The 24,310-nt window shown below is 30.0% G+C and overlaps 2 protein-coding genes across 2 annotated transcripts; both read left to right on the top strand.

The window, feature by feature from the left end:
• Positions 1-4,417: 4,417 nt before the first annotated feature.
• On the top strand, positions 4,418-6,785 carry LOC129311028 (cytochrome P450 85A-like). Its single transcript, XM_054952968.1, is given in 10 exon segments — positions 4,418-4,780; positions 4,783-4,829; positions 5,148-5,224; positions 5,226-5,295; positions 5,391-5,636; positions 5,730-5,835; positions 5,908-5,985; positions 6,091-6,197; positions 6,421-6,545; positions 6,628-6,785. Coding segments are annotated over 10 exon segments (1,206 nt in total). The 5' UTR covers positions 4,418-4,518; the 3' UTR covers positions 6,716-6,785.
• A 9,299-nt stretch (positions 6,786-16,084) lies between these two features.
• LOC129310977 (LRR receptor-like serine/threonine-protein kinase RGI1) lies at positions 16,085-20,630 on the top strand. Its single transcript, XM_054952881.1, is given in 3 exon segments — positions 16,085-19,265; positions 19,838-19,894; positions 19,897-20,630. Coding segments are annotated over 3 exon segments (3,384 nt in total). The 5' UTR covers positions 16,085-16,372; the 3' UTR covers positions 20,331-20,630.
• Positions 20,631-24,310: the final 3,680 nt, after the last annotated feature.

The following is a 24,310-nucleotide window of genomic DNA, read 5'->3' as shown; positions in this document are numbered from 1 at the left end:
AAAGGATTTAATCCTACAACCTATGGATTATGAGATAAATTCTTATCAAATGAACTAATCTTTCTTGGTTAATCTCCTTTATTTCATTGTAAATATTACAACTTTTTAGTTATGAGAATTTGATCCAATAAAAAGTGACTAATCCCTTACAAATATGATAATCAAGGTTGAAATTTTTATTGGAAAAGCTGCCCATGTAACCTTTGTTGGATTTTTCAATCGGAAAATACGTATGTTGGTAAAAAAAAATGGAAAATACTTATAAAAACAATAAAAATTATTTTAACTTTTTAATTTTCATTTGTATAATTTTTCATAGTCATCAGTCATATGGTGTCAATCGGTAAGGCTGTGTGAGGCTACATGTCTCTCGGTTTATACTCAATGCCGATTAGTTTTTTCGCTCTTTGAAGAAAAAATAAAAAAATATTATCTTAAATATTGATCTTTCAAAAATTAAATTAAAAATAATATTTATTTTTCTGGATCTTTACAGGATATTTTTAAGCATAAAAAAATTAGAAATTTTGGAATTGAAAAAGAAAATTGTTTCCAAACCTTTCCTTAAAATATTTAAAAATCTCTTTACCTAAGAGATTAAAACACACCAACCTCATCTAAAAACTTGTTCTTTTGCAGCCAACATGAGTTAAGTCTAGTAAAGAGGCTAGTTCTTTATAATAAATAATATCAAGATTCAAATTCTTGTTAGGAGATATATTCACATTTAATGTTCAAATATATCTTGAAGTAGTTTACACTAGCGCTCAATCATCTAAAAAATTGTTTTTTTTTTTGGCAAAGATAAATTATTTTATGTCTTGATATTCTTAAGAAAAAAAAATTAATAAAGGTCACCAACTAAGTAACATATCATTTTATTTGACTTATGTGGACTTTAATCTGCAAAAAGTGTGTAGGCTTTAGTTATTTGCCTATGTCAGTCCACCCTTAAAGATAAATTTCCTCTCTCTTTTATTCTTCTTTTTTCTCCTAGAATGAATGGACTTCTCGATCTCTCATATCTCTATAACAGTTTTGTAAAGTGTATATTGTAAGGTGTCTTAACACATTCATCATACATAAAATGGACTCTTGAACCTTTTCTTTTTTTCTTTTGGTTTCATAGACTGTCCTTCTTATTCATATGATTTTTTAAGATTTTCTTAAAAATTTTAGTACCGATTTTGTTTTCATTCAAATCTCATTTGGAAGAAGGTTGATTTCCCCCTTCCTGCCATCCGCGTGACATCTAAGGTGTGACAACATGAAAATGTATCACCCTAAAAATAACATTTGAAGGAAAAGTTGTTCACAAACTCCAACTCTTGATATAAAAAAGACTATTGTAGACGAGCATACACACACATACTAAAAAGTTCATGCAAACCCTAAGATAAGAGAGAGGAATATAATAGCAACAAGTTCCCCTGATGCATATATAATCAATAATGAGGGAGTGATATTTATATTCATGATTTGGTAATATGAATGTAGCAAACATAGAGACACGTCACATCTTTTTGGTAAATCTCTCTTAATTATAATGTAATGTGTTGGTGAAGATAAGCCATCAATAGGGTTAGCTTTCACATTTCCAATGCATCCAGTAACCTCACACACACACACACAACATTATAGTTCAGGAGAAGGATATTAAATCCCAAAGCAATGAATAGTTTTTAAGTTCCTAATAAAATTTTCTGAAAAACTAGTAATAAATGTTGATTCAAATAATTAAACATTTAAAATTTTTAATTGTAAATAAATATTTAAATTTAAATATAACTCTCGATTTTAATTTAAATTTTTATTTATAATTATTTGAATTAATATTTATAACTTATTTCTTAAAAAAAATTGTCAGAAACTTGACTGTTATAAATTCCTTATTATAAGATTTTTATTGTTATTCACCCTTATAGTTCAAAGTATATCTATGCTCAACCTAAATGTCTTGAATTGAATTTGTGAAGTGAAATTATGTATTATAGATTAATAGTGTTATCAGACAAAATTTAGGGAAAAAACCGCACTTGAGTGAAATCATAAATTTTCCCATTTGTATGTTATGCTATCATTTTAGACCAATTTAAAATTCTTTGACGAAAAACCGTCATCAATATAGTAACACTATTTCACAGTGAACATTTGAGTGAAAAAAATTTAAGTTAAATTAAAATTTTGCATCTTTTTTTAAAAAAAAAATATATAAGTTTTATAATTGAGACGAATATTTTGCTTTATTCCCATGCCATCCATATCAAATTAGGTAATATTCAGTATACATTTTGAATATCTAAATAGTAGAAAGGCATAATAGTTTGAAAAATTTGGTGCGCTTAATTTTCAGGAAATTATTGTCCATGTATAAAGCAAATTTCCTATATACATTGAAAGTTAATTTTGATGTGAAATTAAAGTGACATACCAACTCTAATATTTCTAAAGGGCATAAATTATTGGGATACATCATGGTAGGTCTTTAATTAATTTTGCATCATAATCTCTTTGAAACAAACATGTATTTCATAACATATAATTATCATTAGCCTAATTAAACAAATGACAATATTTACCACATAACATTCAAGATTCATAAAGTCTCAAAATCCTATTTTTAGACATAAATCCTGCTTCTGGATTTGGCAGACACCGAAATGTTTGTAGACACAGTTTAAACCCGCGATGTGAGCACAAAGAATGCCTTGGTGCCCCTTGAACCAAATGTTCTTGGCATTTTTAATTATAGTTATACCAACAAAACCATAAAACTGAATTAACTGAGATCCATACAAACTGATTCAGGCACAATCTAATTAATGACAATAAAAAAAAAACAAGAATAACATCGTTGTAGTAATAATATCTGGCAGGGAAGATTCAGTAACAGAATTTATGTTAGAATCATTGAGATTTAAAAACATGTATACTTAAAATAGGTTCTAGTGAGATATGATGATCATAGAGAAGGCGGGTTTGGCCTATTTAACATTAACGTGTCTCCCATCTTTTTCTTGAGCACAGTCCGTGTTTTTTCATATCAGATTCATACACACAGAAAAATATTGCTCAAAGATTTCGGAGCTGCGTCATGCTGATGTCAATGCTATCATCATCAATAGTGGTGTACTTGTATTATGGATTGGGCTTGGCTTTTGTGGATTCATGATACTGCTGAAATGGAATGATATAAGGTACACAAGAAAGGTGTTCCACCAGGAACACTGGGTTGGCCTCTTTTTGGTGAGACTTCAGCTTTTCTCAAACAAGGACCTGATTACATGAAAGCTAAGAGAGCTAGGTACGTACTTACACCCTCTTATATTTTTCAATTTCTAGGTGGACCTTTTTCTTTTTGTTGAGCATACTTATAGAGGCATTGAAGGCTTACTAGAAGGCAGGTCTCATGACTCAAAAAGTACTTTTATATATATATATATATATATATATATATACTGCTAATAAGATCTTCATATGAGGATAAGTTGCATCTTTACCAAGACCAGCCTTCATTGGTGACCATTTTTATTACGTGTGTGTGGTATAGTTGAACTGGATGTAAAGTCGTTCTTAGATTATTTGTACATTCTCAGTATAGAACAAAGACTTGTGTTATCTCACTGGCCCTCCAAACCTTTAAAGCAAAACAGTGGGATATAGATTAACTTTCAGTATACAGTAGAAAATGGCACTTTATGTTCTGCATTACCATTAAAATGTGATGTTTTTGTTGGCGTCTGTAAGAATTTTTTTTTTTTAAATTTCTGTGGTTGAGCAAAACCAAGAATTATCATGTTGAGTGTAGTTAAAGAAACCAAAAAAAAAAAAAGGGCAAGGTGAGGTCCACTTGAGTAGGTTTTGTCTCGGCCCTTTAATTTCTTCCCCTCTTAAAGCATAACATGCAGAATTAATTAGTCATTATAAAGATGTTAAAAAGATAACTATAATATCTAAAGTCATTTTAAATTCCACTCAAACTAAAAGCATTTTCTACCCATATGAAAAAGATAAAGGTACCTTACTATATATATATATATACAGCCTTCTAAATGGAAAATTACTTCATCTCAATTCTCAAGTGCTTTTGTGTCCAATGTCACTTCAAATTGTTGCATAAGGGTGTGTCATGACACATGAGGGTTGATTCATATTTTGGGGGGGGGGGACTACTGTGATGAGATCTATAAGCACCCTAAACCATTAAATTTGTGCATCCAAAATATTAAAAGCCATTCACAACCCTTTTAGAGGCAGACAAAGGACTCAGAAACCCAGAAAGGTCCCAGATTCAGCATTGGACTTGAGAAGTATCCCAGAAAATAATCCTCCTCCTCCTCCAACCTAGTAGAAGTAAAAAACAGACAAAACTTGGGAATTCAGAGACATAGAAACCAAATCGTAAAGAAAGAGAAGGAAGAGAAGCATAATGGAGGGTTTTTAATTTTTGTTTCTGAATTGTTAACCTGATATATATGCGTAGCTTATCTACTATGTTGTTTCTGTAGGTATGGAAATATGTTCAAGACTCATGCATTAGGGTCTCCTACCATTGTAAGCATGGATCCAGATGTGAACAAGAACATCCTCTTGAATGAAGCACAAGGCCTTATTCCAGGGTACCCTGTGTCCATGAGGAACATCCTAGGGAATAACAATATTGCTGCTGTTCATGGTGCTTTTCACAAGCGTATTAGAGGTTCATTGTTGTCTCTTGTTGGCCCACCTGCAATTAAGGATCATCTTTTGACAAAAACTGACCATTTTATGACGTCCTTCCTTCACATTGGGCTGGTCAAACTATAGATATTCAAGACAAAACCAAACAGGTTATTCTCCAATTCAATCCTCACAACTCTTTACAAAAGCACAGATTATGCATTCTTCATACTTCGTGTTTGCATCTGATGCAATCTGATACTCCATATTTTAGCACAAAACTCTCATATCAGAAGACATTATATGGCTCTTAAAAGTTATACATGAAAAATCTATTTTTTATGTGTTATAAAGTAAATATATGTGTCATGTCAGTATTATCCATGTCTTTCTTTATTCTTTGGTTCTGATTATTCAGCAAAGAGGAGTGATTAGAAGGTTATAACAGACTAATCCCATGTTTAAATTCCTTGGTTTTCTTTTTTTAGATGGCATTCTTTGTCTCCATGAAGCAGATTGTGGATGATGAACCAAATCTTTCCATGAGGCATTTAAAGCTACATTTGACAACATATGTTAGGAACAATATCCCTGCCAATTAAGATTCCAGGAACCAGTTACTACATAGGACTTCAGGTAATATATACTAAAAAATTCTCTATAATTTTCACTCTTCTTCCTTTTCCTTTATGGATGCCAATTGACCAGTGTTAAATTGCTAAAATATTCAGGCGAGAGAAAAAGTCAATGCAATTTTGAAGGAGCTTCTAGCCAAAAGAAGAGCTTTTGATGCTCCTCATGATGACATTCTTGACAAGCTTTTAAGAAGTGAGGACCTCAAGTACAAACTTAATGATGAAGAAATAATTGATCAGATCATCACAATCTTGTACTCGGGTTATGAAACCGTGTCAACCACTACAATGATGGCTATCAAATATCTCCATGATAATCCAAAAGTTCTTCAAGAACTAAGAGTAAGTCAACACCTTTTGAACTGATAAAATCTCTACAGTCTCAAACTCAGTTCTAAATCTTAACCACGACTATTATTTTTACCTAATGTACAGGAAGAACATTTTGCAATCCTAGAAAGGAAAAGATCAGACCAACCACTAACTTGGGATGACTATAAGAAAATGAGTTTGACTCGTGCAGTAAACATCTCTTTACCTCGTCCATGTTTAAGAACTAAGATTTTCTTCAAATTACGCATGTTTATGCTCAAGGCATTATTGGATCATGCAGGTATTCTTGAAACCTCAAGAATGGCCAGCATTGTGAATGGGGTACTGAGGAAGACCAATACAGATTTAGAACTGAATGGTATATTTGTTTTGTCTACCCTTTTCATGATTGTTTCTGGGATAGCTCTGGTTTGTAACATAATAATTGACAATGGAATATGGATGTGTGATTATAACATGACAGGATTTAAAATTCCAAAAGGATGGAGAGTTTATGTGTACACAAGGGAGATAAACTATGATCCCTTCTTGTATCCAGAGCCTTTCACTTTTAATCCATGGAGATGGCTGGTGAGACTTCTTGATCAATGAAGTTGACTAAAGAGGCTGTTTGGTACATGAAATGGAAATGGGAAAGGGAATTCCAACGGAAAGTTCTTTCCTGGAAACCATTTTACCATATATCAAACACAAACTTTCCATCAACTTTTACCCTTTTCTCAAAATCCTTGTCCATGTAGCAAACGCAGCCTATAAAGGCAAACACTTATATTTATTGATCAAATGAATGCAGGAGAGAAGTTTGGAAAGTCACCATCACAACATGTTGTTTGGGTCAGGACTTAGGATATGTCCAGGAAAAGAATTGGGAATTGTTAAAATCTCTATTTTCCTTCACCACTTTGTCACTAAATTTAGGTTAGTACTTTCTTACAATTTTTTTTTTTTTGGGTCCATATTTTGCCGAGGAAGGATACATTGATGTGGTTGATGATCGTAGGTGGGAAGAAGAGAACGGAAATGAACTTCGCCAATTTCCAAGAGTTGAAGCTCCAAATGGACTCAACATAAGGGTCACAGCCTTCTAGAAAATCAAATATTGAAGAAAAAAAACTTCTGGCAAGGATCGATAAATTACAACAAAGACCTAAATCAAAGTTTTTTTTTTTTAAAAAAAGTTGTATTTTGTGTATGAAAAAGTCAATGTATTAGGTTTCAAGACCTATGTTTGGCTGTTTAAAATATTAAACCCTGTATTATATCTCTGTATTGCTTTATTTTGAATTTGTATACTCTCATAGTTAATATCATATCATTTGAATACTAATATATTTGTCCTTATTTAATTTTAGTATGAGTATTTCACCTCTACTACTGCAGTCATTTAATGACTTTTCTTTTCTTTATTTTAATTAAGTATATGTTTGACCACTTGACTTTATTTTTAAAAAAGAATACTTATTTTTAGGACCTCTATCCATGGCTTCCTTACTCGTGCAAACTCTAGCTTTATGGCTGAAACTCTAGCCAGGCTCCAAGTTCTCCGTTTTGTTGTTGACCACGATTTCGATCTCCTAATAGTTGAATTTGATTGTAAAGCTCTTTTAGATGTAATTAACATGGATCACCAATGCCCTGGATGGAACTGCTCTGTCCTCGTTGCTGAAATCCAAGGGCTTCTATTTGATAATAAATTTTGGTCTTTTAGCTAGATCCCAAAGGCTGCGTAACTTGGCAAGTGAGAAGTGTTTGTTTAGATTAAAAAATTTATAATTGTAGTTAAAAATTAATTAAGGTTAGCAAACTAAAATTAGAAAAAATGTTTATAAATATAATATGATTTATGTGTAGATATTTTTTTTAAAATCAGTTGAACAAATTAAAATTTGTTTAAATAATTTAATTTAAAATTCAATTAAAATGTATAATGATAAAAATGAATATGAGTTTTTTTTTATATATTTTTGTGATTAATTTGATATTTTTAGGAAAAAAACATTAAGCTTAAAATTATAATTTTAAAAATATTGATTACAATATAAAATACATTAATAAGTCAAAAATCTAATTTTTAAAAGGTAGAATTAAATAATAATATTCAAACTATGCAAAAAGCTAAAATAAATTCATAAATTACCAAAATAATGAAAATATTCAATTCATATTATTTTCAATTTAGTCTTAATTTGCAAACCTTATTTTATTCTAATCTTATTATATTTTCTCCCTCTATTTAATGTTTCACAAATAAGATTATATTAAACGGAGTGTATTTTAATCAAATAATGAAACAAGATTTTAATTATTTCCCTTTACTTTGACTTAATTCATAAATTATAATTAAATACAAAATAATGAAATACACAATCATCATTTCCACCATCCAGGTCCACATCCTCACAAATCATTAGCCATCGCACTCTCACTCTTTCATGGCTCAGAGCATCACACACACACACACAAAGATGCACAAGGAGCACCTTCCTCCTCCTCCTCCTCTTTTCCTCTAAGCCCTCTTTGTTTTTTCCTTATCCTACAGAAGTCTCCACAAATTCTTTCAGTATCATCTCCCGTCTACGCCCCTTCCCTCCATCTTCTTCTCCCTCTCCTAACTACCAACGCATCTGTTGTCTCCCTCTCTACCTCAACAATGAAGAGAAGCAATAAAGTTGGAGCAAACATGACAATCCTTGACCTCCATGGATGGCAATAGTGGTGAGCATAGATACAGTTAGCAACAACAATGTTGGAGGTAACAACTGGCACTTCTTGAAGTGAAGAAGGTGTGGGTGAAGTGAGAGGATAAGGACTAGAGAGAGGAATTTGACAATAAATGCTCCACCAACATTCATAACGTGAAAAAAAAAAGGCTTTCCCATCTAGCTTTGTTAAAAATGCTCATTCTACAGTCAAAGTTGATTTGAAATTTTTTTATCTAAATGTGTTCTAATGAGATTTTTTTTTTTAATTTCAATTGAAGTTGGAGTCTCCCAAACTTCAGTTAGAAAATAATCCAAACATACCCTTAGTCTTGTTATAAGGGGGTGTGCCTCTCATGTTGGGATTCTAATTGCCCTCCCCCTTTATTGTCTTTGCTTTTAGCTAATCTTGAACAGTTAAGGATTGATGCAATTACTTGATTTAGAATAATACATGTTTCCTTTTGACCCAAAAAAACCCAATTCTATCATTAATTGTGGATATTCTTTTAATAGAAAAGAATAGGTTACAATGCTTGTCAAGATAGTTATTATTTTAGCAATGTTGCTAAACCTATGGATATCTTGAAGGTCTTAACCTTTACTAAAATAGCAAATTCAATAAAATCAACATTTATTTTGACTTAATTGAAGCTCTTACACTCATTTAGCACAACTTCACTCAGAATCATCATCTCTTAAATATTATCAATAAAATTAAGGATTTGGCTATGAAAGACTAAATTGTTACTTTTAATCATGTTTTTCATAAAAACAAACAAATGCACGAATTGGCTTGCTTGTCACGTATCTCATGACAATTTTGTTACTATGATTTTTGTAGAACCATCCTTAAAATTTATTCCTCCCATCCTTATATATAAAGTGTTTTTAATGAAATCACATATACCAATAAAAGTTTCTTATTTAGTCAAAATCCCATTAAATCATGATAATTTTTCAATTTTGCCTCTAATAATGTCAAGAAAAAACATAATCTTTGATCTCTATAATTTTATTGGGTTTTTCTTTTAATCCTCATAGTATTTTTTCAATGTTTTCAGTTCTTATAGAGACTAAAAATATTAAAAAATAAAACTATAAGGACCATAAAAATAAAAAACACCCAATTTTTCTAAAATTATAGGGATTAAAAATACTAAGAAAAATTATAGGAATTAAAAATAAAACTTAATAAAACTATAAAGATCGATGATTTTGTTTTCCCTAATGTCAATTAATATTATGATGGTGATGGATAAAGTATAAAATTAATATCTCTTCTCTTTTTTTAAGGCAAGGATAAAATTATTTAATTACTCAAAAATATCATGACATCCCTTATATTTAATAATATAATAATTTTTTTAAAAAATACTCTATATATAGAAAGGAAGGAAGAATAACAGGGATTGTTTGGCAACCTGTTTTGAAAGTTTTGGGAACAATTATCTATTCTTCTAAGCAAAAAAATTATTTGGTAATGTGTTTTTAAAAAATATTTTAAAGAATAAAAAATAGAATATTATTATGGAGAATAGAAAAAAGAAAATATTTTTTAGGTGTTCCGAAATTATTGTTCTGAAGAATAAGAAAGAATAAAAAAATACATATTTTTATTATTTTTTATTTTTAAAATATGTTTTACAAAACATCAATTTTTAAAATAATAAAATAAAAATAATTTTAAATACGCTCATAAGCTTCATATACTTGTGTTATTTTACTTGAACTAATTATTGCCCCATACGGTTTCTGATGGTTGTATTAAAAACAAACAATACTTGTCAAGAAATGAAACAATATGAACCTTCCATTTTAATTTTCAAATGAGATTTGACCAAACCAAAATGCTGTTGGCCTAAAAATAGTTCTTGAGGACTAGCTTATTAAGTTCAATCAAGTTATATAATATTATTTTATCTTAAATTGTAAAATATTTTAAGATAAAATTACCCATATTGATAAAGTTTATTAACTATATTTTATAATTTTATTTTTTTAAAATAAAAATATAAGCTTTTAAAAATATGATTCATTAAATGCTTCATTTTTAAAAGAATATTAAAGAGAGAGAATATATGAGAAGATTAATACTAAAAAAGTATTATTAATCCAATTTTATTTTTTAAAAATATATTTTGAGATACCGAATCTCTTTTAAAAATATTTTATAATTTATGACAGAGAGCAGATTATATGGTATTGAAGGAAAATATTTTTCTAAAATAATTAACGAATTTCACTGGCAAATTCTTGTTTTTGAGAGTTGCAGATTATGGAATGGAAGTAGCAAATTTCTATACTAATTCACTAAAAAAACATCTTTAGTCGTTATTATACGGTATAGAAGGAAAATATTATCTTAAAATTTTTTTTAACAAATTTCACATGCAAATTCTTGTTTTTGAGAGATGCAAATTATGAAATGGAAGTAGCAAATTTCTATACTACTTGATTAAAAAAAATTCTTTAGTTGATATCTTTATTTTTTTTAATTCAATCTTTAACACTTTAATGCCATTCTCCCCACAAATTTTTGAGAGACAAAATATTGAAATTGAACTGAAAAATGTGAGAAGATTTTGGGTAATTATACAAGTGTGGTTAGTGAAATGAGGTTACAAGGCATATTAATTAAATATAACAAGAGGGAAGCAATCATAATCATAATAATAAAAATAAAATCACAATGTTAATTAATTAAAATGTTGAAAAGCAGATTCGAAATTGAAAAGAAAAGATGTTGAGAAGTGAATAATAAAACCAAAAAGTTGCATAGATTCCGGTGTGGCTGTGCGAGTCTTTCGAGGTCTCGCCGCCCTTAAAATCAGGGGCTGCGCCGCTTCCTTTCTTCCTTTCTTTCTTTCGTCACTTTATGTTCTTCTTAATTCATTCTAAGTCCCTTCTTAACTACAACTACTGCCCTTGTTATAAAACTCCCTTCATTTTAAATTATAATATATTTTTAAATAAAATTTTACATATCAATAAATTTTATTAAATATATTTAATAATTTTATTTTTTAAAATAAAAATATAAACTTTTAAAAATATCTATCATTTAATATATTAAAAAAAAGGACGTAAATTAATTATAAAGAGAGAAATGATAATATTAAAATTGATATATTTAATGAAATCTTAATTCATTTAAAGTGTCTTATATTTTAGAATAAAAAAATTTCTTTAAAAGTTCTCTATAATTTAAAATGGAGAGAATATTATTCAACATGTATCATATATACATGTACATCATATATCAATTACAGGTTGATATAAAACATGTACATCCTCTTATTACAATAAATATTTGGTTTATAATTCACAAATTCATACTTCATTCATTAAAAAATATAAGACATTTTTTGAGGAGTTGAATGTTTAAAAATGTAAGGTATTTTTAGTCTTTTAAGATGTAGTCATTTCTTTTTTTAAGTGCTCATATTGATAATGACTTTATATTTATTGTAGGGTATTTAATAAAGATAAATATAAAAAAATAGGATTAATTGAAAAGTAGGTAACTATTTTATTAAAAGGTAAAATTTAATTAAAAATACCTTATATTTTTAAATAAATAGAATCTTTAATATGAGGATCTTCTTGATAAATTGTAAGAAATGACAAACTCACCTTACTTGCTTTGGGAAAAAAAATATAAGTAGGGCACGTACATTTTGTAACTTCGCGCCACTATTTTTTTTATTTCACCCTCTTTGACTAAATATAAAATATTTGGGTTTAAAAAATTATTAAATATGTAATATTTTAATTATTAAAATAAGATATAAAGTTATAAAAGGTGTATTTGCATAAAAAATCATGTCAACGTGTTTAATATAATTTTTTTAAAAAAAATTAAGCTACTTGTATTATTACAATTTTAGTTTGAGTATTATTGTTAAAGTATTAATTTTTAAATTAAATTATCTTACATCCTAGTTCAAGATTTTGGCTCTATTATTGTCTATAAATGGTAAAAAAATTTTTAAATATGAGTTTAAAAATATATTCTGATCATTGTTGTCAAACTCTTGAGTTAACTCTGAGTTTATTGTTTTTTATGTTTTTAACTTATAAAATTATATTAACTAACTTATAAACTCGAATTAAATAAAATTCGATTAAACTTGTGAGTTAACTTTTTAAATTTATCATTTTTATATTTTTAACTTATTATATCGTGCAAATTCACTCATAAACTCATTGAGCAAAATAGATATATATTATATAGAACTTGATTCATACAAAGGGCAAGACCCAGTTAAATGAAAAATAAAAAAAATAATATTAATAAAAAAATACTAAAAATAAGTTGCCTTATTTTAAATTTTCTGTATTGAGTATAATAATCTATAAATATAGATAGATTTAATTTCAACAGAATATATTTAAACCAAATTATGATTATATTTTATATTTTACTTATTTAATCATATACATTTAAAAGGTATTTATTAATAAAATTAAACTTATATAAATTTACATTTTAAATTTACATCTTTATTATAAATTTATTTAAATTTTGGAGTTTAACAACTTTCGTTCTGATCATAGACTTCCGATGCCCGACCCATATACATTTTCTATAAAATATATATATATATATATATATATATATATATATATATATTTCATCATGATATCAAAAAAAACACACACACACATCAATTAACAAGGTGGAATATAAAATTATGGATTCCCATCCTCACGTGATGTGCCCTCAAAATCAGCGATCCTGTTCTTCCTTTTACAAAAAGTTATTTCCACCACTACACTATTATCCCCACCAGTCTTGCATATATACTACTATGATTATCTTACATTACATTGATATTCATGTTAGTTTTTAGTTGTTAATGGCAAGAGATAATTTGTTCACAATAAGTAAATAATTCAATAGAATTTGTTGCAGCAACATCTGGATATAGCTAGTGGGAAGAAATTTAATTTCCTTTGATTAAGATTAAATATTTGAATTTTGTAAATAAAAAGAAATCCATTTTAGGAAAGTTATCCTTAGTCAGGTCAGATAATACTCATACAATTAATAGTATCAAATATTAGATGAATGTATTAAAAAAATTGATTGAATTTGTAGCAATATGTTTAATCACTTGTCTAGTTGTTGGTAATACTAATATTAGATCAGCTTATTATTACATATATTCTAAAGGATATGGCATATCTTAATTAAAGTAGTTTCAAATACATATATAGTTTTGTGTGATGCCTTAACTCATTACTTGATACTATATAAGTTCATGTGGCTTATCTCTCTTTTTCATCCTTTTCGTTCTCAAACTTTAATTTGTTCATCTTTTGATGATTAAGGAATGCGGATTCATATATATTCAAATATATATGTCGTTTGAAAGTGTTTCTAGCTTGAGGCACATGATTGTCATCCCTTTTTGGATATCATCACAATATCTTTAGCAAAATCAATGACATTAATTAATTAATTAATTAATTCTATTAATTAAAAGCCGAAAGTAGCATCCATGATCCACCATTTATTAATTATTATTTAAGTATCTGCGTGTTTTGGAAATTAAAGGAGACACAAACTAATCAACTCACTACATCTCTGTTCACATTATCAACTAACCTAAAATAAAATTAATTAATTAATTAACATGCCACTATCATGTTTGAAATTAAATTATGAACCCATGTATTAATGCTCTGATCTCGGTTATATACATGTTAATTTGTTACTACAATTCAAATAGGTTTAAATTTTATCCCTTTTTACTATCTTAAGATTTTTGAAATAGCTGTTTTTTTTTATCATAATAAAATTTTGGTGGGTTAGTCAAAGGTAAATCTCAATTTAAAGAGAGTTTACTTATAAATTATTGCTCAAAAAATATAAAGCCCTCACTCACATCTATAACAGTTATGCATGCTAGTGTTTAAATGATATGTCATGTGAAAGGTTTAATAATTATCAACTTTAATTTGATTTTGAATGATATATGTGAAATTTTTACATGGATTTGATCATCACTCGTTCAAACAAATAAAATCTAATGTCATTATTTTTAATTACTTTTATTTTTGGCATGAAGTGTTTATTTAATTTCTTGTATTTTTTTCTCTCGATTATTATTAATGACAAAATAAATTTATATTTACAATTATTTTATATGACATATTTTTATTAGATAAATCACAGATAACGCGATATATTAGATCCATGTAAAAATTTCTCCAATACTAGCCACCATGTTGATGAGTTATACATCTAACACAAAATTTAATAAAATGAGTGAAAGTGAGTATTGAATTTGCATATGCGTGTCTATGTAAATGAGCTGGATCAGACATAAGAAGCTCCAACTTCGTAAGTAGAATGATTTTTAATGCGTGTATATATATATTATGCAAAAATTCCATTGGATCTATCAACACGCTGCTCCCACCTAATTTCTCATCTCGATGACTAACTTGCTGGGTTTAAAGTTTAAATTATAACGAATATCCCTGCTGTAAAAAGTTATTAAAAAAAAAACAAGAGAGGCTGAAAAAAATTATTATAGATGTACGAGAACACTAGCAGATTCTGGACATCTGTATATAGAGAGCTTATACGGAGAAAATAATTTATAATTAAGATTAATTTAGTGTTTATAATACTAAGCCCCATATGGTTAGTCCGCGTGGTGTTTTGCTGTACCGTCCAAGCTTCTGAAATCGGCAATCTTTGCCATCATAATCTTGTTCGCATTCTCTTTTAAAATCAAACTACAAACCCTAATGTGTGTGTGTGCGTGTGTGTGTAGTCACGGACACCTACACGCACTTGTAGATTGCAGAACAGCCCCAACACTTCATGTTCTTGATCTGATTAAGTCCATTTGCAAGGGAGATGAAAGCTCTTTCATGTGTTTGGACAGAATCAAATTGGTGGGGTTTGATTAATTCTTTACACACACACACACACACACACACATTGAAATGATTCTGAATGTTATAGAGTAGGTTTGAAGCAGCCGAAAGTCCGAAAGATATGCTGGCATTTCCCCACATTAACACAAACCCATGCCAGTTTGACAAATTTATGAAAGATTTTCATATATATATATATATATATATGGGATTTTATTACAATTGAGTCAACTTCAGATTCTCCGCATCTATACATATATCACATTAAGAAGCATCACACTGCTAATTTTTAATAATGAATAATGAGGAGGGGTAGTCTGTAATTATATCTGATACTGATATATACATACACGTACTCAGTATGTATTTATATATGATACATAATTTACAGCATTCAATGTAGATGTAATTATACGATTAGAGTGAAAATGAGGGACTTACTTGACACAGAGAATCCAAAGATTAGTGTTTGTGTACGGGTTGAGCAATACATTTTTGAAAGTTGTAGCAGGTAAGGCTCTAAAATATATTTATTCAAAGTGACGCCAATGAGAGAAATTATAAAGTAAAACGACCAAGTGCACCAATATTAAACAATGCTGTGCTTTTATGACTTGATGACTTTTGGTCACACACAACGTTGCAAGAAGAAGCAGATGTGAATAATATATGTAAACCTGGATTCCCATATTGACGTCTTGGAACAAGAGACACAGCAAAGAAAGAAAGAAAGAAATAGCAACAAAAATAAACAAAAGCAACTGAAGCAGAAATATATGCAGCTTGCTACAGAGTACAGAGAGATTAATTTTGTAGATGATTCTTTTCAAATCTGAGAGAGAGAGACACCATCTAACAAATCCTGTATTATTCTAGTCCTTTCGTACAGATAGAGAGAAGCATCTTTGGTGGGGTGGTGCTGCTTATGCAGATTTTCTGATCTCTAGGTGTTCGTCTTTTTGTTTAGTTTATTCTCCTACAGTAATGGTGTTCCTTTTTTTTTTTTTTTTTAACTAGGAGCTTTGTTATGTTGAGTTTGAGTTCAAAGGAAGAAAGCTAACACACTGTCACAGAAGTAGAGGGAGGAAGTGCAAAACCCAATGACTCAAACCCAAGGAGAAAGGTTTGGAATTTGAGGCAAATGTTTCAATGCCCAGCTCGAGGCAATCCTTCTGCATCTCTTCCTCCTCCTCTTCTTCTTACTTGTTTTGTATCCTTCTCTTCCACTCCATTTTTCTCTATGGACTAGCATTCTCTGCAAATCATGAGGCGTCTGTTCTCTTCTCTTGGCTTCATAGCTCTGCCTCACCGCCACCTCCATCTTTCTCCAACTGGAACATTCTTGACGCCAACCCATGCAATTGGACCTTCATAACATGTTCCTCACAAGGTTTTGTCACTGAAATCAATATACAATCCATCCCTCTAGAGCTTCCATTGCCTTCCAATCTCTCCTCCTTTTCCCATCTTCAAAAACTAGTTGTTTGTGATGCCAATCTTACTGGAACCATCCCTATTAACATCGGTGACTGCCCTGCCCTCTCTATCATTGACCTTAGCTCTAATAATCTTGTGGGGTCTATCCCTGCAAGTATAGGTTATCTTCAAAAGTTGGAGAGCTTGTCTCTGAACACCAACCAGCTTACAGGGAAAATCCCAGTAGAGCTAGGCAACTGCATTAACCTAAAAAGTATCCTCCTTTTTGATAACCAGCTGAGTGATGTTATCCCACGTGAGCTAGGAAAATTGTCAAAACTTGAGATCATTAGAGCTGGAGGAAACAAAGATTTAGTAGGGAAAATCCCTGAAGAGATTGGAGAATGCAGCAATTTGACTGAGCTGGGGCTGGCTGATACTGGTATTTCAGGCTCATTGCCAGCTTCATTGGGAAAACTGAGCAAGCTTCAGACTTTGTCCATCTACACTACAATGCTATCTGGTGAGATTCCAGCAGAGTTATGTAACTGCTCTGAACTTGTTGATCTATTCCTATATGAAAATAGTCTATCAGGGTCTATTCCATCTGAGCTGGGTAAGCTTCAAAAGCTGGAGCAGTTGTTTTTATGGCAGAATAATCTTGTGGGAGCTATCCCAGAAGAGATTGGAAACTGTAGAAGCTTGAAAAGAATTGATCTGTCTTTGAATTCTCTATCTGGAACTATACCTTTCTCTTTTGGGGGTCTGTTAGAACTTGAGGAGCTAATGATAAGTAATAATAATGTGTCTGGGTCAATACCTCCAAGTCTTGCAAATGCCTCATATCTGCAACAGCTGCAGGTTGACACAAATCAGCTCTCAGGTCCGATCCCCCCAGAGCTTGGAAAGCTATCAAAGCTCACAGTTTTCTTTGCTTGGCAAAACCAACTTGAAGGAAGTATTCCTTCTACTTTGGCAAACTGTAGTAATCTTCAAGCACTAGATTTGTCTCACAATGAGCTTACTGGTAGCATTCCTACTGGCCTCTTTCAACTTCAAAACCTTTCAAAGTTGCTCTTGATTTCTAATGATATTTCAGGTTCAATCCCATCAGAAATTGGCAGTTGTAGTTCTCTTGTAAGACTGAGGCTTGGGAATAATAGGATTACTGGTGGGATCCCAAAGTCAATAGGGAGCCTAAAAAACCTGAACTTTTTGGACCTCAATGGCAATCACCTTTCTGGGCAAGTCCCAGATGAGATTGGCAACTGCACAGAGCTGCAAATGATTGACTTCAGCAGCAACAACTTAGAAGGTCCACTTCCTAATTCCTTGTCATCACTATCTTTGCTCCAAGTATTTGATGGATCTTCTAACAGGTTTTCAGGTCACATACCAGAAAGTTTAGGCCATCTTGTTTCACTAAATAAACTAATCCTTGGTAGAAACCTGTTTTCTGGACCAATTCCGGCATCATTGGGCCAATGTTCAAGTCTCCAAATGCTTGATCTTAGTGGCAATGAGCTCACAGGAAGAATTCCGGCAGAGCTGGGTCATATAGAGACTCTTGAAATTGCGCTTAACCTAAGCTGCAATTCTTTAAGTGGCCCAATTCCAGATCAGATTTCTGCTCTTACCAAGCTTTCTATACTAGACCTTTCTCATAACCAGTTAGAGGGAGGTTTAAACTCACTTGCAGGGCCAGATAATCTTGTCTCTCTTAATATTTCCTACAACAATTTCACAGGTTATCTACCAGATAATAAGCTTTTTAGGCAACTATCGCCAAAGGACCTAACTGGGAATCAAGGGCTTTGCACATCTGGTCAAGACTCATGCTTTGTGAGTGCTTCTAGTATGTCATTGAATGGAAGTGAGGCGAGGAAGTCACGAAGGATTAAGCTAGCTATCAGTTTGTTAGCAGTCTTGACAGTACTACTGACAGTAATGGGGATAATTGCAGTGATAAAGGCGCGAAGAACCATCAGAGATGATGATTCAGAACTAGGGGACTCATGGCCATGGCAATTCATTCCATTCCAGAAGCTAAACTTTTCAGTGGAGCAGGTGTTGAGAAGTTTAGTTGAAGGAAATATAATTGGAAAAGGATGTTCTGGTGTTGTTTACCGCGCTGAAATGGATGATGGTGAAGTCATTGCTGTGAAGAAATTGTGGCCAACAACAATGGATGCAGGAGACGGATTCAAGGATGATAAAAGTGGAATTCGTGACTCGTTCTCAACTGAGGTGAAAACCCTTGGCTCAATCCGTCACAAGAACATTGTTAGATTCTTGGGCTGTTGTTGGAATAAAAACACTAGATTGCTGATATATGATTATATGGCAAATGGGAGTTTGAGTAGTCTACTTCATGAGAGGACGGGAAATTTTTTGGAATGGGAACTCAGGTACAGAATTCTGTTAGGGGCTGCGGAAGGCCTTGCATATTTGCACCATGATTGTGTGCCTCCTATAGTACATAGAGACATCAAAGCCAATAACATCCTCATTGGCATTGAGTTTGAGCCTTATATTGCTGACTTTGGCTTGGCTAAGCTAGTTGATGATGGCGGCTTTGGTCGGTCCTCCAATACAGTTGCCGGTTCTTATGGATACATTGCTCCGGGTTAGTACTTCTTCCACCCAAGTCTTTTCCTGCTTTGCTGCAGAATATCAAGTAAAGATGTTACTGTTAAATTTGACTTTGGATGTTGAAAATATATACTGTATGATCAAAGACAAGATCTTAGTTAAATAACTTTATCCTACTATTTCTTTCAGAAATGCCAGCTACTTTCTTGGATATTGAAACTACTAGCATAAAAGTCATGCATACTCTAACAAATAATGTTACTCTAAATTTCCTTGCTAGACCAAAACAAAAGATGTCATAGAATTTAAAATTATCCGAGTTTAGTATAGTTATTGAAAGCTTTTTACGGAAAGAATGCAATTGATATTTTATAATAGTTTCTTGGATGTGATATCACCTATTGTTTTTTGGGTGGTACTCAAGCCATTTAAGATAGAGTCATCCATCCCATAATATCTTGATGCTAGTTGGTACACAGTGAGTATCCTAGATGCCTCAAGATTCAACATATTAGAATTTAGATGGCAAATGTAGACAATAAATCATTGAATATATTAAATATGATTCATCCAGTTTCTTGATATCGGCTTTTCACAAAACTTCAGAGTATGGCTACATGATGAAGATCACAGAGAAAAGCGATGTTTATAGCTATGGTGTGGTGATTTGGAAGTCTTGACAGGCAAGCAACCGATAGATCCGACGATACCAGTGGGCCAACATGTTGTTGATTGGGTGAGACAGAAGAGAGGTGTTGAAGTTCTTGACTCAAGCTTACTGTCAAGACCAGAATCAGAGATAGAGGAAATGATGCAGGCCTTAGGCATAGCCTTGTTGTGTGTAAATTCATTACCTGATGAGAGGCCAACAATGAAAGATGTTGCAGCAATGCTCAAAGAGATCAAACAAGAAAGAGAAGAATATGCAAAAGTCGATGCTCTTCTAAAGGGATCTCCTGCAAATAGTGTCAGGCCAACATCTTCATCATTATCATTGACAGCAGGGCAAAATTTGAACCCAGAAGGCAACAATACGATCTTCTCTGTATCGTCACTGCTTCGTTCATCTTCTTCCAGTGCCAAAGTGGGTTTGAAGTGATGAACTGCATATAGTCATAGTTGGAAAACGGAAGCTTGTGTTCTAATCAGTTACTGTCTCATAATGTTTGTTATTATCTGCTGTTGTTCTTCAGTCATATATATGTAAAGTTTAAAAGTTTGTCATAGCAGAAATGAAAGCTACAAACAGATCCAACAATTATAGATGTGGCTTTTGGATTATCATTGATCTGCAGACTGCAATCAGAATAGCTTGTACTTTTGATCTCCAAGCTTGGATTCTGAACATGTCAGCATAAGAATAAAAATTAGCCCAAGTTTGGAGCTATCTTTTCATTTATGTCTGACACTAATATTTTTTTTCTCCGTTTTTTTATCTAACTTTTTTACTTTTAATTTCTGAAAGTGTTGATGAAGTGCTTTTATTTGAAAGAGTATAGTGGCTTATACAGATAAACCCAACTATGCTGTTCACAGTGCTTTTGTTCTGCTTGAGTTTGCACTTACAGGTTAAAATTCTAGCTGCTGCTTCTTCAAACCATAAATAGGTGGCCTAACTGATGTATAATGATCCTGTCAATTTATATTCACGATTATTTTTGAAGAAATTTAACTGTTCAATTAGTTTAGATATTTTACATTTGTTAAAAATAATTGATTTGTTAAAAAAAGAACAATAAAAACAGTTTAGATTGACCATGTCAACTGAATAAAAAAAAAATATCTAGACCATATTTTAGATTGATCATGTCATAATAAATATTTATAGTAAAAAAAAAAACATATTCATTGACCAGCTGAGTTTCTTTTATAATCCATGGAAAGCATCAAGGCACAATTGAACACCCAATATAATACCCATTGTATGGCAGTAAATTATCTTTAGAGATGATGATGATGATGGATATAGTAAGAAAAATTAACATGAAATAAAAATATTTAAGTTATAAATATACAAGTTTGAGTTGTAAATTTTAAAATTTTAACTATACACTTGCCTCATTTTACACTAATTTTTTCAATAGCCTTTTTTTTTTACTAATTTTTTAATAGATTTTTAATTGTCATTTTCAATTACACAACGGCACTAAGGCCCAATACAGTCAATATGTAATATACAAGGTCAAAACAATTAGGGTTAAATGATAAATTTTCATTCAAATTATAAGTCTAAGAGTGTTTTGGATCCTAAACTTGTTATTGATATAATATTTTTCTTTAACATTTTAAACGATACATTATTACTTTTAGCGTTAACAAATTTTAATTTTGACAATTAATTGATTGAAAAATTACATAAAATGACTTTAAAAATTACATAAAATGATTAAAAATTACAAAAAAGTTAATTTTGCGGTCATTTTCTTTAATTTTTGGGTCAATTAATGATTAGAGTTAATATTTTTTAATGATAAAAGCAATATTGTACGGTTTTAAAATGTTGAGGGAAAATATTAGACTGAAAATGATTTTAAAATCATATGTGCTTTTAGATTTCTAGTTTAAAATTAAATTTACCCTTTAACCCAAATAATTATGTTAAGATAGGCCAGAAAAGAGAGAATTATATAAAATAACGTGGCCCAAGACTAAAGGTTTGTGATTTTTTTTAAATCATTTAATTATTATTAGATGAGATTAAGGTATTATTAGAGCCTAGATAAAAGTAGTTCTTCTGGGTTATGAAAATTTCAAATATGGAAGAACGCCCAAAAAAAAAAAAACAAATCAAGTGGAAATTGCACTCAGAATCAATGAGCTGTTTGCTTTCATGGACATCTAAAAAATTTGGGTAGGATAAAATTAGGGTCTACAGTCCGGTTTAGTGTTGATAAATCTGTTTGTTTTCCTTTTCAACAAAATAATTTGTTTTGACTAATTTTTTTCATTGCTAGTATATTTTTTTATTGAAAACAATTATATTTAAATTATGATCTGGAAATTAATTAGAACCCCAATATATGATATTGTTATTAACAACAACGGCCTCACAAGTATCTTGAGATATTTTTAATATATTTATTTAATGCAACAGTATATTTTAAGACTCGAATTCAACCTCTCAAAATAAATTAATTCAGCTCACTTAATAATTGAACTAAGTACGTAAATTGTCATGAGTAATATAAATATGAATAAAAAGAAGAATTGAACAGGCTTTCATTGACGATGAGGAAAGAAAATTACAATGATAATTAACCCACTTAATGCAAGAACAATAAACCAAATAAATGATGAAGATTAACCTTTTCTTTCATCATTTGTTTTTATAACAAAAATAAATCATCAAAGAAGATTAATGTAAGATGAAAACCTTCAAATTATAAATTTATAAATTTGAACTGAAAAAAAAATACATATACCCATCTTTTTGAAGTGAAATTCAAAAGAAAAAAAATCTTTTTGAAGTGAAATTCGATATATTGCATTCACCTTTTGTGTTTTCATACAACACATTTTGATAGACAGAGATAAAAGGAAAGATATAAATATACCCAAAAAAGTATATATATTTATATTCATTTGTGCTATTTACTGTTTGAATACATAATTATAAATGGTTATACATATATGTATATTTAGAAAGGAAAAAAAAACCAAAAGACAAAGTTAAACTAAAAAGAGAAAATCACACTATATAAAAGGATTAGAATGTAACTTATGGTTCACTTTGCAAGTTATCTTGCAGGTAACATGGTAAACTGCTAGAAGCTCACATGTACCATTTATATGCACGCAACCAATAACGTGTCTGTGAGACGGTGACTATATATATATATATATATATATGATTTATTACATTTAAGGCTATTTAATTCACTAAAACTATATAATTTATTGACAGATTTAATTTTGGTCTGAATTTAATTAGCGATTGTTCATGAACTTATGATTTAGTCAAGAGCTTCTACAGAATTAATCAATTTTGTATAATATTACATTAAAATAAGCTTAACTTAAATCCCAATAAAAGTTACACTTAACAGAAAAATTAATTAAAAAATGATTTTAACTTGTGAAAGACTGAAAGTGAAATCTGAAAACCAATAGCGAAAGATTAAGATTAATGATTGTTGAATATATATATATATATATATATATATATATGAAGGTGATTGTTAAGGAGAACAATGCAATTTCTATAAACGTGTCTTTTGTTGTTTAACGTCAATCGTTACTCCAAATATTGAAAAAGTATCAAAATCTGTTATTTCAAGCGTGCTTAACATCTTTCTATAAACGTGTCTTGAGGATCAGAATTTGCATCTTTTCATTTGCGGGAAGTTATACATATTATCAATATCATTATCATTATCATTAATATAATATAAAAATATCAAAACGTTTAACAAACTACCCTCATCCTTTAAAAATATGAGACATTTTTTGAAGAGTTAAATATTTAAAAATATAAAATATTTTTAGTTTTTTAAAATATAATTACTACCTTTTTTTAAAAGTATCTTATTGATAATGATTTTATGTTTATTATAGGATATTTAATAAGAATAAATATAAAAATATAAAATTAATTAAAACATAGATAAATATTTTATTGAAGATGAGATTTAATTAAAAATATTTTATATTTTTAAAACAGGGAGTATAATATTTAAATTTTCCTGCGTGAATAGTGTGACATGCAAATATTTTTTAAAATTTTAAACAAATGCATGTCGTTGGTTGTAATTTCTCTCCCACATGATGATTCTGATTGGCGATATATTTTTCAACGGTTGCGTTCCTGTTTTGTGCATTGTTTTCAGACCCGTTTTAGGATAAAGTATATTTTTAATTTTTTAATTTTATATAATATTTTATTTTTATCTCTTAATTTTATAAATTATTTTTTCAATACTTTAATTAATTTTATCACCAAATATTTTTATATTAAAATTTTAAAGATTGATAAAATATTTTTAAATATTGATATATTAATTTTATTTTTTTAAAAAATAATGATGATTGATAGAAAAATAAGTATTTGAAACTAATGATATTCAAGTTAGAAGACTGAAA

Source organism: Prosopis cineraria, unplaced genomic scaffold, assembly GCF_029017545.1.
Source record: "Prosopis cineraria cultivar Desert tree isolate PC_DT_omini unplaced genomic scaffold, ASM2901754v1 PC5, whole genome shotgun sequence".
NCBI lineage: Eukaryota > Viridiplantae > Streptophyta > Magnoliopsida > Fabales > Fabaceae > Prosopis > Prosopis cineraria.
The sequence above is the reverse complement of the archived record's forward strand: the minus strand, read 5'-3'. Positions and strand labels throughout refer to the sequence as shown.